At 44.4% G+C, this 15372-nt stretch overlaps 1 protein-coding gene across 2 annotated transcripts in view; it reads right to left on the bottom strand.

Moving 5' to 3' along the window:
* Positions 1-15372, bottom strand: part of myom2a (myomesin 2a) — a 49319-nt gene that overhangs the window by 33821 nt on the left and 126 nt on the right. Inside the window, exons 2-4 of one of the 2 annotated variants that reach the window (XM_046374700.1) lie at positions 15322-15358; positions 12389-12534; positions 11276-11386 (exon numbers count right to left, since the gene is read on the bottom strand). In XM_046374700.1, coding sequence (XP_046230656.1) covers positions 11276-11386; positions 12389-12534; positions 15322-15358 — 294 coding nt within the window. Of the gene's footprint in view, positions 1-11275; positions 11387-12388; positions 12535-15321; positions 15359-15372 lie in introns of those variants that run through there. The other variant, XM_046374718.1, reaches the window with a different exon arrangement.

Genomic DNA, 15372 nt, shown 5'->3' with positions numbered 1-15372 from the left:
CAGCTGTGTTTTCTCCAGTTTACATTCACCCAGCAAAGTTCTCGAGCTCTCCGGGATCTCGACGACCCCTGTGACCGCACCTTCAGATGCTCCTGCTGACTTTTTCGGGATTATAATTCTTGAAAACTGAATAAACGCTTGGCTTTGTTAGCGCTGCCGGGATTATATTTAAGAATGACAACCACATTTCTGCTGTCTAACTATGTGAAATCCTTGCGTAACGTCTCTGAGCTTGTGCATATTCGTTTCTTTCCTACATGAGTTTACTGCTGGCAGAAATGATTTTTGGATGCCTCTGCTGTCTGCCTCCCAACATGCATATGAAGCACACATACTTAGGCTGATAATATAGTGAGACAAGGACTGTGAAAGGGACTCTGCAGCAGCTCAGTCACACGTCTATATGTCAGGCCTGCTCACATGTCATTCCAGTCAGGTCAAGGAGACAAAGAGCACAACGCAACACGCCGGGCACTCACGGCGGCACTAAACCAAGAACATTGTTCTGTTGGGAGGCAATGCGTCCTGGCCGATTTCCCGTAACGGAAAGGTCACAGGTCTGATCCCATACATCCACACACTATCATGTTTGCCTTCTCTACTCTTTCACTGTAACCGACTCTGGATCAGGGTCAGATAAAGACCTGAAAGCTAATAATGAGAATATGACTTTGTTTGCTGTTGTTTGTTCACCTTCTTTCATTCACTGACATTTCAGAGCACGTAGTGACCTGCAGTTTTTGAAATATTAGGACATACTGGATATTACAAGAGACACGTTGTGTGTTCGTCTTGGAATAAACTCAATGAAACCAACTCTACACGTTAGGAGAAAGCTTCTCCCTGGTGAGGAGAGATTTACATTTTGGCTTCTTGCCTGGAGACTCAGCACCTGGCTGGAGGCTCTGCTGAAGTGCACCTTTAAATAAGGTCCTGTTGCTTCTTTGTGGGTCTTCTCTTTCTTAATGGCCACTTCACTTTTCAGGCTTTTAGTGTCTGAACGGTTCAGGCAGGAGTGGACCGTATGAATGATTTATTTTATGACGACTGTGCCTGCAGCCGGTAGAACGGCCTTTGACGTCATACTTCTGCCCCAGGATCCAAAATTAACCCCCATCAAGCGCCAGACGCGGGTAGTTCAAGTACTTCAAGGTGCATTCAAGTGCACCTCATAAAGCTTGCATAAGGCAGACTCAGTGGTACGCATTTCCTTTTCTGTAGCAGGTCAAGTTCCCAAGTGGTGTTGGAGTCAGGGAGCAGCACTGCCTCCAGGGAGCTTTAACAGGGAATCAAAAAGTAATACACATTATTGGTAATCAAGGAGACCAATAATCAGTACTTGGCACTGATAGATATTTGCAGTAAAGATAAAAAAAAAAAAAAGTCAAAGTTATTCGAGTACTAGAGTTTCATTTTGAGGTGCTTGATACGAGTATTTTCATTTTATACCTCAACTCCACTGCATTTTGGAGGCACATATTTTACTCCATTACTACTTGCTTTTTTATTATTACTTGTAATAATAAAAGTAAAGAAATAGTAAAGAAAACATACAAGAAAACACCAATACATTTAACTGTAAAAAAATAATCCACCAGGCTGACAACTGGTGCATCCCTACTCAGTAAACCTGTTGGATAAGAACACCAAAAACACGATTTCATTTCTCCTCAACCAAAGATGTTTCTCTTGACTTCTTCAAAGTTTATATTTTGGGTCAATCGTATTTAAAATAATCTCTGACACTTTAGCACAAAAACCCTGTTTCACTGAGTCATCAGTGGTGATTCAAGCTCTTTATTTCCAGGTAAGAAATCCTTTGGCACAAACGAAGCAAAAAGCTTTGTCTCCTGGTCGGTTTTTAATTCTCAGAAGACAAACTGTAGTTCAAAGCAACAGCTCCACCTACAGACGCTCAGACCTCATCACCAGAGAATCCAAAGGAAAGAGACATGAGAGCAGTACTCACGTGACAGAGTGACAACACATCGGGAAGAAAGCAAACCGAGAAAGTTCAGAAATGTGTATTCTTATTTCGACAGAAAAGGGGGACTTCATAGCTCTGGATCTCGGGGGGTCGAACTTTCGGATCCTGCGTGTCAAAGTGACGCAGGACAAGAAGCAGCCGGTTCAGATGGAGAGCCAGGTCTACGACACGCCCGATGACATCATCCACGGCAGCGGATCACGGGTAAAAATACAAATATGTGTCAACTTCATTCAAATTTTTACATGTTGTGTTAAACTTTCTGTTTTAAAAAGAAAAGAAATCATTGTTCTGCGGTGTGGTTAGTCACTAAACAGACCTCAGAACTGAATGAATGTTGCACTGCACAGTCTAAACTGTGCTGCAATCAACAGCAAATACTCAGGAATACTGCATGACCACATGCCACATATTCAGTGTTTGCGTCTGCCCTCGAGCACAGGTCAAGTTGAGGATCCGTGTCTGTAAAATGACCTCCTCAGTAACGCTGCGAGCTGACCTTCGCTGAACTTGTGGGGAACAGCTGGCAGTCGCAGAGTAACATGATAACCAAAACACCAGCGGCTGTGTGATTGGATCAGAGCGGAGACAGATGCCGTCTAATGAAATGACGAGGCGACAGCTGGCCGACAATGTGCTACAGGAGCGTGTTTGTTAACAAGGTGGCTTAATGGAGGGCGACTTGGTAAAACACAATAACTAGGAATATGAGGCACGGCAGCCTTCATCACAGTGAACCTCGTCAAGGACGTTCAGCTGTTTCTAAAGTCTAAGTGTGATGTTATTCCATGAAAGATCTTCCCCTGTCAACAGTCGTTCATAAGCTTTTATATCACAGTGATTGGCTGCAGGGTGTGCATTAACCCCTGATAATGGACACCCACTCTGTTCACTGTTCTGTATTAACGCACTGGCTGCAGACACGTCAACATTAGAAGTAAATGGCCTGAAAACCCATGTGAATATCAGCAGTGAGTGCAGCCCTGCAGTGCTGAGAGTATGAAGTGTGACACTCAGTTGCCAGTTTATAAGGTACAGTGACAGTCCTGCAAAAAACCCTGCCTTCACAAAAGTCAGAGTCTTCAAATTATTTCAGAGGTTTGGGTATAATTTATGATCATTTTGGAGACTGTTGAATTGTACTGCGTTAGGGGAGTTTCCAATATTTATTCTGCACTGATCAACAGACAAATATCTGCTTAAATTCCACCAAGTAATTTTCAAAATGAGCATAAAGTTGAATCAGCACCACCGTTTCAATTAAAACCGAACATTCAGAATTTACGGCAGGGCTGTTGTGAATTTTTATTTTTTAATCCTTTTCTTAATTCTTTAAATTTGCTCTTTTCTTGTGAAACAGTCGATAATTTCAGACAGCGAGTGTGTGTAAAAACGTAATATGTTTGTGGATTCTGCCGTTGACCAGAGGTTTGGCTGGCGTTGTGCTACAGTGTAAAATCCCTCCTGTGTGCAGCTCTTTGACCACGTCGCAGATTGCCTCGGCGACTTCATGGAGAAGCAAAAGATCAAGGACAAAAAGCTTCCTGTGGGATTTACGTTCTCCTTCCCCTGTGCCCAGTCCAAACTAGACGAGGTAAACACTTAAAGAAATGTGTTGCACAGTTTGACGTTAAAGGGACAGCTGTGCCTTTCCCATTATAAAGAAGTGTCAGTGAGTTTGTTGTTGGACCAGAAAGGGACACGCAGTTTGGACTTGCCAAGTCTAACGTCTAACTGAAACGTCGGCTTTACAAAACGACTTGTTTTATAGGCCGTCTTACTGACATGGACAAAGAAGTTCAAAGCCAGTGGTGTGGAAGGCATGGATGTTGTGCAGCTTCTGAACAAGGCCATCAAGAAGCGAGGGGTGAGTTTCCTCTTTTCCTTTAAACTGAAACAACTGCATAAAAAATTAAACGTTCAGTTTTGCCTGATGCGTTTCAAAGTATAGTGCCATAATACCCTATTTTGCAGGACTATGAGGCAGACATCATGGCGGTGGTGAATGACACAGTGGGCACCATGATGACCTGCGGATTCGACGATCAGCGCTGTGAAGTTGGAATCATCATCGGTAAAGACGCGACAGAATACTCTCCCTTTTTGGGGAAGAAATTACTTTCTCACTGAGCTATTTAATGTCAGGTAAAAGCAGACTAAGAACACATGTCAGTCCAAAGCACCTCACACCACAGTCGTACATGTGGGGGCGCCAAAGGTACATGCACCCTCGTGTCATGTTGCACAGAAGTCATGCTGCTCTGCATCCTTTCAGGAACGGGAACTAATGCATGCTACATGGAGGAGCTGCGTCACATTGACCTGGTGGAAGGAGACGAAGGCCGGATGTGCATCAACACCGAGTGGGGCGCCTTCGGGGACAACGGATCCATTGAGGACATCCGTACCGAGTTTGACCGTGAGATCGACAGGGGCTCCATCAACCCAGGAAAGCAGCTGTAAGCTCCTCCTTCACACCTTCATTCATTCAAACCTTATGGATCCTGTTTCTCCAGGCTACACTTTCAGACAGAAGTGGGCAATCTGGTCAGAAAATAGCATCAACATCTATTAGCAAGACTACAGCAAGACTTTAAATAACACATAATATAAAATTACATAACTGTAAAACACAATACCGGATTACAAATGGATGGAAGATAAAGTCAATTTGTGAATTAGCTAACTCTGAATTAGCTGTGATTTGTCCCTGCCAGATAAATAAATAGACTGCTGGTGTTTTCACAAAAGTGACTCCACAAGAGGAGATGGAAAGATCAATGCAAACCGCATCAATGTTGTGTCTCTCTGCTCAGGTTTGAAAAGATGGCCAGTGGGATGTACATGGGCGAGCTGGTTCGACTCATCCTGGTCAAGATGGCCAAAGAGGGGCTTCTGTTTGAGGGTCGGATAACCCCAGAGCTCCTGACCAGAGGAAAGATTGAGACGAAACACGTTTCTGCCATTGAAAAGTGAGCATGGAAGACAATTTGCAGTGTCAAGAAAAACACATAACCCTGGGTCATGTTGCTGGTTTTAGCTTTTCCTCAGCTGCAGGGATGAGAGCTTTGATAACTAGAAGCACTTGTTGTTTTAGGACTAAAGAAGGACTGAAGAAATGCATGGAGATCCTGACGAGGCTCGGGGTGGAGCCTTCGGATGAAGACTGTCTGGCTGTGCAGCACGTGTGCACCATCGTATCCTTCCGTTCGGCCAATCTGATTGCCGCAACGCTGGGAGGCATCCTCTCCCGGCTGAAGGAGAACAAGGGAGTCGCACGCCTGCGCACCACCGTGGGCATCGACGGGTCCCTCTACAAGATGCATCCTCAGTGAGTATTTGTTACGATGGGGCAGAGCAGCGTGGAGAGTCCATCAATGCTTCATACTGACAGTGGGGATTTCATGTCTCTGTATTAGCCTCCATGTTTGCCTGAAAGAACCCCCAACACCACCGAAAAATAAACATCAACAGCAGAATGCAGTGATCCTCTGTGGAATAAAAAGGATGTACACCAGACAGTGGGAAGACTTCAGATTCCCATAAATCAGTCTTTAAATGGAATGAATCCAAATCGCTTCTGCTGTTTTCAAGTGACATGATGTCTCTTCATAAAAGATTTTTCAAGATCTGATCTGGTCTTAGGGAAGGAAGACAATATTAGCATTTATTTCAGCTGAATAAAAATGTGATGATGACATTTTTAAGCCAAACACTGTAACTAAAAGCTAAATTAGTTCATTCATTCATTTTCCTTACCGCTTATCCGTCACCTAGCCAATTAACCTAATGTGTGGGAGGAAGCCAGAGAACCCTGAGAAAACCCATACAGGCACGGGGAGAACATGCAACCTCCACACAGAAGAGCCCGGCCCGGGATCCAAACCTGGACCCCTCTTGCTATGAGGAGACATGGCTAACCCCTGCACCACCGTGCCGCCCCAACTAAATCAGTTATTTAACACATAAGAACAATATTAAAATACAGGAAAATGCTCTCACCATTGGATCGGTTATTTACTGTGATAAATATCTTCATTAGAGCAAATCCAAGTTAATGTTAAGATTAACAGCCCGCTCCATCACCGCAGAGAAAAGAAACGTGTGAAAAGATTTGGTTTTAAAAGCTCAGCAAAGATTAAATTTTGGATTTTGTGGCAGCTCTGAAGACATCTTCTTCTCTCTGAACAGATACGCCCGCCGTCTGCACAAGACGGTGCGGCGCTTGGTCCCAGACTCAGATGTCCGCTTCCTGCTGTCCGAGAGTGGCAGCGGGAAAGGCGCAGCCATGGTGACAGCAGTGGCGTACCGTTTGACGGAGCAGTCGCGCCAGATTCAGCAAACTCTGGCAGAATTCCGGCTGAGCAAATCCCAGCTGTTGGAGGTGAAGAAACGCATGAGGGTGGAGATCGAAAGAGGCCTCAAGAAGGACAGCCACAAGGAGGCCACCGTCAAAATGCTGCCAACCTTTGTACGAAGTACACCAGATGGAACAGGTGACTAGAAAGAGCCATAGCAGATCCAGTACTACTATAGTACTAGTACTACCACACAGTAAGGACAGTAAAGATTACATTAAAGTGACACCCCAAAAATGAAAAATACACGTTTTTTCTGTAGTGCGGTTTATCCATCTAGATTGGTGTTTTGGTGTGCAGTGCATCATCTTCATCCACAAGGGGCTTGTGCTCGTGACAGGGTGGGATGTAAACATTAGCTTAGTTAGCTAACCTCTCATTCATCAGCAGATGCACAATGACACAGAAAGAAAACAGTTCCTACATGAAACTGCTCAGAACAAGGTCTGTGAGTTACCTAGAGTACCATGAGGACAACATGATTTTCTCTTAAAGATTGTTGGGTTGGGTTATTGGTGCTTTGAGCACCACAAGTGAGATAGCATGTAGTTTAATTATATTCTAGAGCCGATATCTCCAAAACTATCTGAATGGATAAACAGCACGGCAGGTAAGAGGAAACATATGTAGTTTTGATTTGGGGGGGAACTGTCCCTTTAAATGTCTTTTCTAAATGAACCAGATTTGATTTATTACCTGATAGTAGGGTTAATAGCAGTGTTATTGAAGCACTGAAGTAAAGGTTCCGCCCTCTTACTACACTTAAAGGGAAGGGAAACAAATGTTAAAAACGTGATTCTCAGCTTATCAGGTGACAAATGAGCGATCGATTACGTCTTCTGTTCGCTTCAAAGTGACAAAAATCAACTTGTGCTTTCTAAGACAGACAGTTCAAGTTCAAAAGAAGAGTTCAGGCGGACAATACAGCCTCAATCACTTTGAAGACAGCGTACAGTTAGATGGTTTTCTGCTAACCAACTACCTGAAACTGTTTTTTACTCAAGAGATTCGACTGCGTTTTAGAAATGTTCATCAGCTGTGTCACACATCAGGCTACATCATACAGGAACACGTCAAACTAGATGGCAAGTCATTTATTTTGTGCAGTTAATGGTGCACTCCAAAATTGCTCTGATATTGACAGACGTTGCTACTGTTCAGTTGAGGCGCCTTAAGCTATACTTAATATTAAATAGTTTGACTTGGTAGTGTTCCAAAACTATTGTCACACTATCCGACGCTGTGATCACGACTCAGGTAGGTTCTCACATGTTACTTAATGCAGTAGACTTTCTCTAAGCAATATAATCATTACAATGAAAGGAGTGAGTGACATGTGCCTTAAGGTGACAAGGCTTTTCCTGTAACACAGAGAACGGAGATTTCCTCGCTCTGGATCTCGGCGGCACAAACTTCCGGGTGCTTCTGGTAAAGATTCGAAGCGGGAAGAGGCGATCAGTGGAGATGCATAACAAAATCTACGCCATTCCCATAGAAGTCATGCAGGGCACAGGAGAAGAGGTAACGATTTCCAGTTTTAATTTCTCTGTTGCTCCCGTGGAGTTTATGCTTATTTGGAAATAATTCTCATTTGCTTTCATTTCCTTCGAGAAGCAGATTTACTTCTTCACATCACCGTCTGAATGCATCTTAACATCTCATGTCTCGTCAAAGACAGGGAAGTTAAAATTACGTCTCTTTCCAGCTCTTTGACCACATTGTGCACTGCATCTCCGACTTCCTGGACTACATGGGAATGAAGAGCGCTCGGCTGCCGCTGGGTTTCACCTTCTCCTTCCCCTGCCATCAGACCAGCTTGGATGCAGTACGTTCTTTACCAATACTCTCAAAAATAGCTCACAATTTTTCTGGGTGCCATCCAAGTTTGTCAGAAATATCAATGCAAAGGGAGGCTACACCACAAACCCTGATGAAGGTCATGGCAGCACTCAATATCCTTTGCTCTTACTGATATTTTCCCATCTTGTTCAGGGTTTCAGGAGGTGAAGTCTCAGTTACAAGGCTGCTCGAATCTCTTCACCCTTCAGATGATTTTTATCAGCGTCATGCTGTCCCAACAGCATTTTGAGATGTTCCTCAGTAAGTGTGCTGTGTTCTGCAGGGTATCCTCGTAACCTGGACCAAAGGCTTCAAGGCCACAGACTGTGAAGGTGAAGATGTTGTGGAGCTTCTTCGGGAAGCGATCAAGAGGAAAGAGGTAATCGCAAACAGAATCTGATCATCGTCGTATCAGAACCCCTGCAACATAAACAAATCTGTGGGATTGTCGTGCTGCCACAGGAAGAAAGTTAGTTGGATCCTTTAGTGAGGTCAAAGCCCTATCAAAAAGAATGTTAATTTTAAAGTGATTAGCTCAGGGGGTGTCGGACCCCACTTTGAAAGCCACTGATCTATACTCTATAGCATTAAACTGCTGGTTTAAATTAACTTTCAGCTTAGCAGATGCACCACTGAAGTTGTTTTCTGCAACGTGTGGTCAAGAACAGTCACATTGTTGACTTGGCCCGTCCTCAGTGTCTTAACTGTTGATAATGAAATATGCAAGAAAACCTCAAAAGAATTGTTTCCCTTTATAAGAAGAAAGAAAAAGACATAATTTTTTAGGCTACTCTCATGCGTGAAGTCTGGACCAATCACAACAGACCATTTTACGCAGGCAAAACAAAGTCCGACTTGACACCTGCAGACAGTTTCTGATGAGACGAGCTTATCAACTGGCAGCCCAGTCGAGCTCACCCTGCAGTCGATCTGTTTGCAATCAACTCAAACGAAAAACAGTCCAGCCCTATCATCCAAACATGATGATATTTCCTTAGACGGAGTTACAATCTGTAAATGAGTGGATGTGTTGGTCTGCCCACAGTGAAAAATCATCATGACATTTTCAAACAACCTGGAGCCATAAAGTTCTGCTTGGAATAAATGATAAATGATAAAATACGGGAAATACTAAAATATCTCTGCACTGAAAATGCTTTACTGAAGTGTTGTAACCACACGTGCTTCTCGTCTTTCACAGAATGATATCAGTCATTTCTGTTTCAGTGAGACTGGTGAGAAACTTTCAAAAGGAAGGCAAACAGCATTAACTTCTGTAGTTAAAAAGTCCATGCAAATTTTAAATCCTGGCGCCTCGCCTGGTCAAGATTTAAGGCTGATGCACCACGTGTGATTTGAGCAAAATGTGTCCTCTTTGCAGCACAGATTGCCGTCTCATGTTGCCTTCATACAAAAGGTTTGAGTGCCATCCGACAGGTGCAGTCTGCTGGCTTTCGACCAACACCTGCAGCAGTGTTTTCGAAAATTCCTTTGGCAAAAAGGCAACAGTAATACAACAGAACTGTTTTACCTGTCAGCCTGCTGTGCATAATAGCACTTAACACTTAACTGCTACTGTGCAACCTTAACAGCACCTGTTAGAGTGTGACATGTACGTCACAGCAGTCACCCATCGTAAAACAAAACTTTTTTGCGCTGATGAATCCATCTGTGTTGTATTCAGGACACAATGTGTTTATTCATGCCACCACTTTCGAGTTTCTGACACCGATTTCACCCTTTTAGATGGAGAATCCAGTAAGTATTAAGAGACCATAAATCATTAAGTGGCAGGTAAAGCGTCATGGGACTGGAGCAGTGTGTGATCGCTGTTGTAGCAGCATGTCATAACACCTGGAAGACCCACAGTCAGATGTTGTGGAGGAGTGTGTCTGCAGTGTTGGCTCAGCATTAGTGCAGTGATGACAGGGATGATATTCTGTGTTTGGTGCAGCTCCTGAGTTCCACAACTTGTTTTGCTAATGTGACTGTGTCTGTATAGGAATGTAACCGAACCGTATTGTGCTCAGTGTGGTGTTTGAAAAGCCTCCAAGCCTGATATTAACCCTTCTGTCAGCACGCCCATTCAACAGTTGTTGGATGTGGAAGATGGTTTTTACTTTGCTTTAAAGCTGAGTGAAAACATTAAGTGATTTGACATATTATAACAGAGTTTAGTTTTGGTGGAAATAATCATTTGTACCCAGCAGAAAAGCTCTAACGACGTGAAAGTAACGTGACTTGAACTCCACGCTGTACGTTGACTAACTCGATTATAACACAAAGCATGCGTCTTGAATAGTGAGATCTGCGTAACGCGACGACATACGTGTAGCTTCATCGTTCTTCTGTCCGCGTTTAAATCTCAGGAGTTTGAGCTGGACGTGGTTGCCATAGTGAACGACACGGTGGGGACGATGATGACCTGTGCATACGAGGAGCCCACCTGCGAGGTGGGGCTGATCGCAGGTGAGTTTAGCACCATCTCATAATAACAGTGTAATCTACATATTTGTTATGAACCTGTACTGTAAACTTGTACGTTACTGTTTCACACCGTCCTGGTTTGTGGCGATCTGCTGCACCGGTAGGAAACACGAGCAGATGGATTCGTGCTTCCAATGTACGGGTTCAGCAGAGAGCTTTGGGAAATGAGGTGAAACGCGTTCAGGGTTTTTGAGTCCTGTTGGCTGTGTGTCCTCTCAGGGACAGGCAGCAACGCCTGTTACATGGAAGAGATGAAGAACATCGAGATAGTCGGGGGAACCGAGGGCCGTATGTGTGTCAACATGGAGTGGGGGGCGTTTGGAGACAACGGCTGCCTGGATGACATCAGGACGAAGTACGACCAGGCGGTGGACGAGAACTCGCTCAACGAAGGCAAACAAAGGTCGAGAAACCTCCTATCAAAATATATCTGAGCGTCATCATAGCCAGTCTGAGCACCTCTGATAGTGATCCAATGTTCAAATACTTGATTGTCAAATCATATTACAGATATGAACAGATATCTGTTTCGTTATCTAACTGCTGACTGAGCTTTGTCTCGTTCCAACGCGTCAGATACGAGAAGATGTGCAGCGGTATGTACCTCGGAGAGATCGTCAGGCAGATTTTGATCGACCTGACCAAGCGCGGCTTCCTCTTCCGGGGACAAATCTCTGAGACGCTGAAGACCAGGGGCATCTTCGAGACCAAGTTCCTGTCACAGATAGAGAGGTGAGTGAATCATGTGACACGTATTACCTCAGCTGCTTCAGCAGTACTCGCCGTAGTCATCGCCACATCCTCAACGATTAGCTGTGGTGTCTGTTACAAACTCCTGTCACATTTAAAGGTACATTTAAGGGTTAATTCCACCTTCAAGTTGTGAGGCATTTGGTAGTAAACATGTTCTGATTTCAGAAGAGACGTTCATACATTTAAATCAGAATAATTTTCAGCAGCAAATGAGGAGAAATCGCTGCTAAAGAGATCTAAAAAGTCTAATATCTCCAAAACCCCAAAACAATCTAGATCGATAAACATCACTACAGGTACAAGGAGATTTTGGGCTGAACTGTCCCTTTAACACAATATCCCCTTCATTCCTACAGGCAAATTTTAAAAGCTCAAATCAAAATGTACAAACATTCTGGCTGGTAGTTCTGCGTGTTCAGTCCATTTAGTAAAAGTCAAATGGGACCAATCGTTTTCCAAAGCCGCCGGCGAGCTTCTCCTCCCTCCCGGGCAAAATGAAACTTAAACTGTTTTCATTTTCCGGCATATTTCCATTGTACGTGTGTGATAACGCAAAGCAGTCTGTTACAAATAAATCTGTACTAACAACAACACAATCGCATAATTACAACTTAAATATTTAAACAGTTTTTCTCAAAGCAAACATGGTTTTGTGGGAGACGGATTATCCCAGTATATCAAACAGGTTTGTTTTAATACTTAGCGAAATGAATGACAAATGGTGGCTGCCTGAAGGAAGAAACAGCCAAACAGCTGGCAGCGCTGTGACATTCCTGACGTATGAGTGCTTCTACGCAGTCTGAGGCTAAGACATACAGAAACACAGCAGTATGATCGAGAGGTGCTTAAGAGCACACGCTTTGGCAGAAACGTAGCATCTGGGCGGGGGAATAACACACCTTGGTATGAGAGGAGGAGGGGGATGCAATGTGACCACTGGAGTTTATACACTGTTTAAGCCTACCTCAGCCTGTGGGAACAGCTGTGAGGTATCCGGTGACTCTCCTGCTGTTGGCTGACCTCTGACACCGCCTCCTCCCCCCTCCACAGCGATCGTCTGGCGCTGCTGCAGGTCAGGGCGATCCTGCAGCAGCTGGGCCTCGACAGCACCTGTGATGACAGTATTATCGTTAAAGAGGTGTGCGGCACGGTGTCCCGCCGCGCGGCTCAGATCTGCGGAGCCGGAATGGCTGCTGTGGTGGACAAGATCCGTGAGAACAGACGGCTGGACCACCTGGACATCACCGTGGGCGTGGACGGCACGCTCTACAAGCTGCACCCACAGTAAGACACGGGATAAGAACATAATAATGGGGGGCGTGTTCGGGGGAAAAGGGGTCCATTCATTCTAAAACACTACAGTGCGTATTGGGTTTCCTCAGGCTGCAAAGGTTTTATCTTTTTTCATTTTCTCGTATCCATCATTTCAGAGGAGTGGATGGCACTCGCTTCAAGTTTTTCCACGCTAAAAACTGCCTGAATTTCTGAACTGTTTTACCTAAACAATCCTGCAAGCAACTTTATTTTCTTTTGTATTTAGACACAGCCAGTCTGTTAATGCGTTTGCTCTGACTGCACCTAAATGCACTTCGCTCGCCTTCGTCAGCTCACTGCAGTCGGGGTGACAGATCTGCTTGCTGCTTGTACTAGAAAGCGTCTCTCATTTGTTTCCATAACCACAACTTCCTGTTTCTCTCTTCCCTCAGCTTCTCTCGGATCTTCCAGCAGACGGTGAAGGAACTCGCCCCAAAATGTGACGTCAACTTCCTGCTCTCCGAGGACGGCAGCGGCAAGGGGGCCGCCCTCATCACGGCCGTGGGCTGCCGCCAGAGGGAGCAGGAAGCGCAGCAGCACTGAGGAGCTCCGCCCCATTTTGTCTTCGAGAACGACCTGCTGCTCCGCCGTGACCTTCACCCGCCGCACAGCCCGACTCCGCCTCCCCTTGGCAGCCGTGACTCCACCTCTGCCCCACCTGGGCCCCCCACAGCCAGAGAGACATGCTGCATGCGTAGGGAATTAAAACTGAATATCTAAGTATTTATTTATACTGCACCAGAGGGTTTATTATTTCCATGTTTGTACATTTTCCTCACTAGCTTGTCAGCAATCTGATAAATCTAAACTCATTAGGTGTGCAATATATGTGTATTGCTAATTTTATTTTTATATGGAGGCAAATATATAATTGTATTTATATAGCTGAGGCCACTTTGAATCCCAGAGGTCATTAGGAGTTTTGCACCACAGACGCAAGAAAATGTCTGCACTTTTTATATGGGAGTCACAACAGCAGCATTTCAATGTAACTTCCAAATGAAGGACGTCCTTCTCGCTGAATGATGAAAACTCATTTTTACAGGCTTTACGCTGGTTCAGAAAACCAGGTCCAAAAGGGCTCGCTGCATAGGGTTGAATGCAAGAGTCACGGCTGTTAAAATCATCCTCATTTCATGTGCAACATGCTCACACAACGTGCTAATCTGCTACTAACCCCCTTTTTTGTGTAACTATCAGTGTAACTCACATGCTAAAGTATTCCAGCGGCACCATCGCATTTATCCCTCTGAGGGGGCCGAGAGGGCAGACGAGGCCCAAGTGGACGTGTTAGCGTATCCTGTTGCTATTTGTGAACTACTAAACGTTTGGTGTTGTGATGAATCCCACTTCTACTCATTGTATGCGCAAAGAATAAATGTTTATCGGGGCCCCCGACGAAGGAGTGGACACTATGAGCGCTTTCGTGTGTATTTGTGGCTGAGTGTCAGTGTGTCCGTCTGTAATGACCTGTAGCTTTCAATGTCCAAAGCTCTGTGGAGACTGCATGCCTTACATTAAGACAAAGGACAGCACTGGATCATCTTCTTTTCTTTCTTCTTCTTCCTTTTTTTTTTACATCAACATAGATTTGTGATCCACACAGTGAAAAGTGAATTCATTAAATTATATTTTGTCGTGGAGTAAACCCTGGTGTCTCTTTCTTAACCTCCAAGCGGCCTAAAGCTGTGACGCTGGACAGGTAGACTCGTGTCAGGTGCAGAAAACGTGTTGCACTCAGGCAACGCAACAAAAGCAAAGAGAAAAGAGCTTCTCGTCGTGTGTGTTTTGGCTCAGCATTAACTCCAATACAAGCTCAGGATCTACCAGCTGTATTCGGTGGAGGAGTCAAGACGTATTTGTTGTCAAGACCACCACTTTCAAACCAGCACGTCATCTGGACTAATGAGGTTCTGTTTACTTTTATGAATATCAGGAAGAATCCTTTCAACCGACAGACGTTGGTGTTTCTCAGTATTTCTTGGGAAACACAACACTTTGGTTTGATCGAGAATAAAGCAAAGTGATTGGCCACTTGCAGGCTACCTACAGGTCGTGCTGCCTTTCATCAGCGTTTGTTTTTTAAAATTTATTATATAATCAATACCTCATTTAGTCTTTAGATGCCAGGAAAAGATTTTTAAAAAGGCCCATTGCTGTGATTTTAGGTCAGCTTAGGAAAAAAGAAGTTTTCCACGTGTGCCAGACTTCAACTCTTCATCCTGCAAAGACAGATCCTCACTAGTTTACACTAACAGATATTTACATTATCAGTTAAACTGCTGATTGCTTTCACGATTAATCGATTAGTCTGTAAAATGTCTTCACATTGCTTCTGTCAGGGAACCAAAAGTCCAAAAAAGACTTTTCATTCACTGTCATAAACGACAAGTAAAAGCAGCCTGACATTTAAGGAGCTGAAGCCAGCAAATGTTCGGCATTTTCGAGTGAGAAATGACTGAAAACGATGAATTTACCAAAGAGCCGACAGCTAATTTGGTTTCGATTGACCGGTCAGTTAATTAGCTGAGTGGCAGATCTGGTCTCAGTCGTGTCTGGGCTGTGCAGCACTGCGTTACTCACCTCACAAGCCTTCTCCCGTCCAAAGTACACGCTGCTCCTGGACTCTGGCTG

This window comes from Scatophagus argus, chromosome 2, assembly GCF_020382885.2.
Source record: "Scatophagus argus isolate fScaArg1 chromosome 2, fScaArg1.pri, whole genome shotgun sequence".
NCBI lineage: Eukaryota > Metazoa > Chordata > Actinopteri > Scatophagidae > Scatophagus > Scatophagus argus.
The sequence above is the reverse complement of the archived record's forward strand: the minus strand, read 5'-3'. Positions and strand labels throughout refer to the sequence as shown.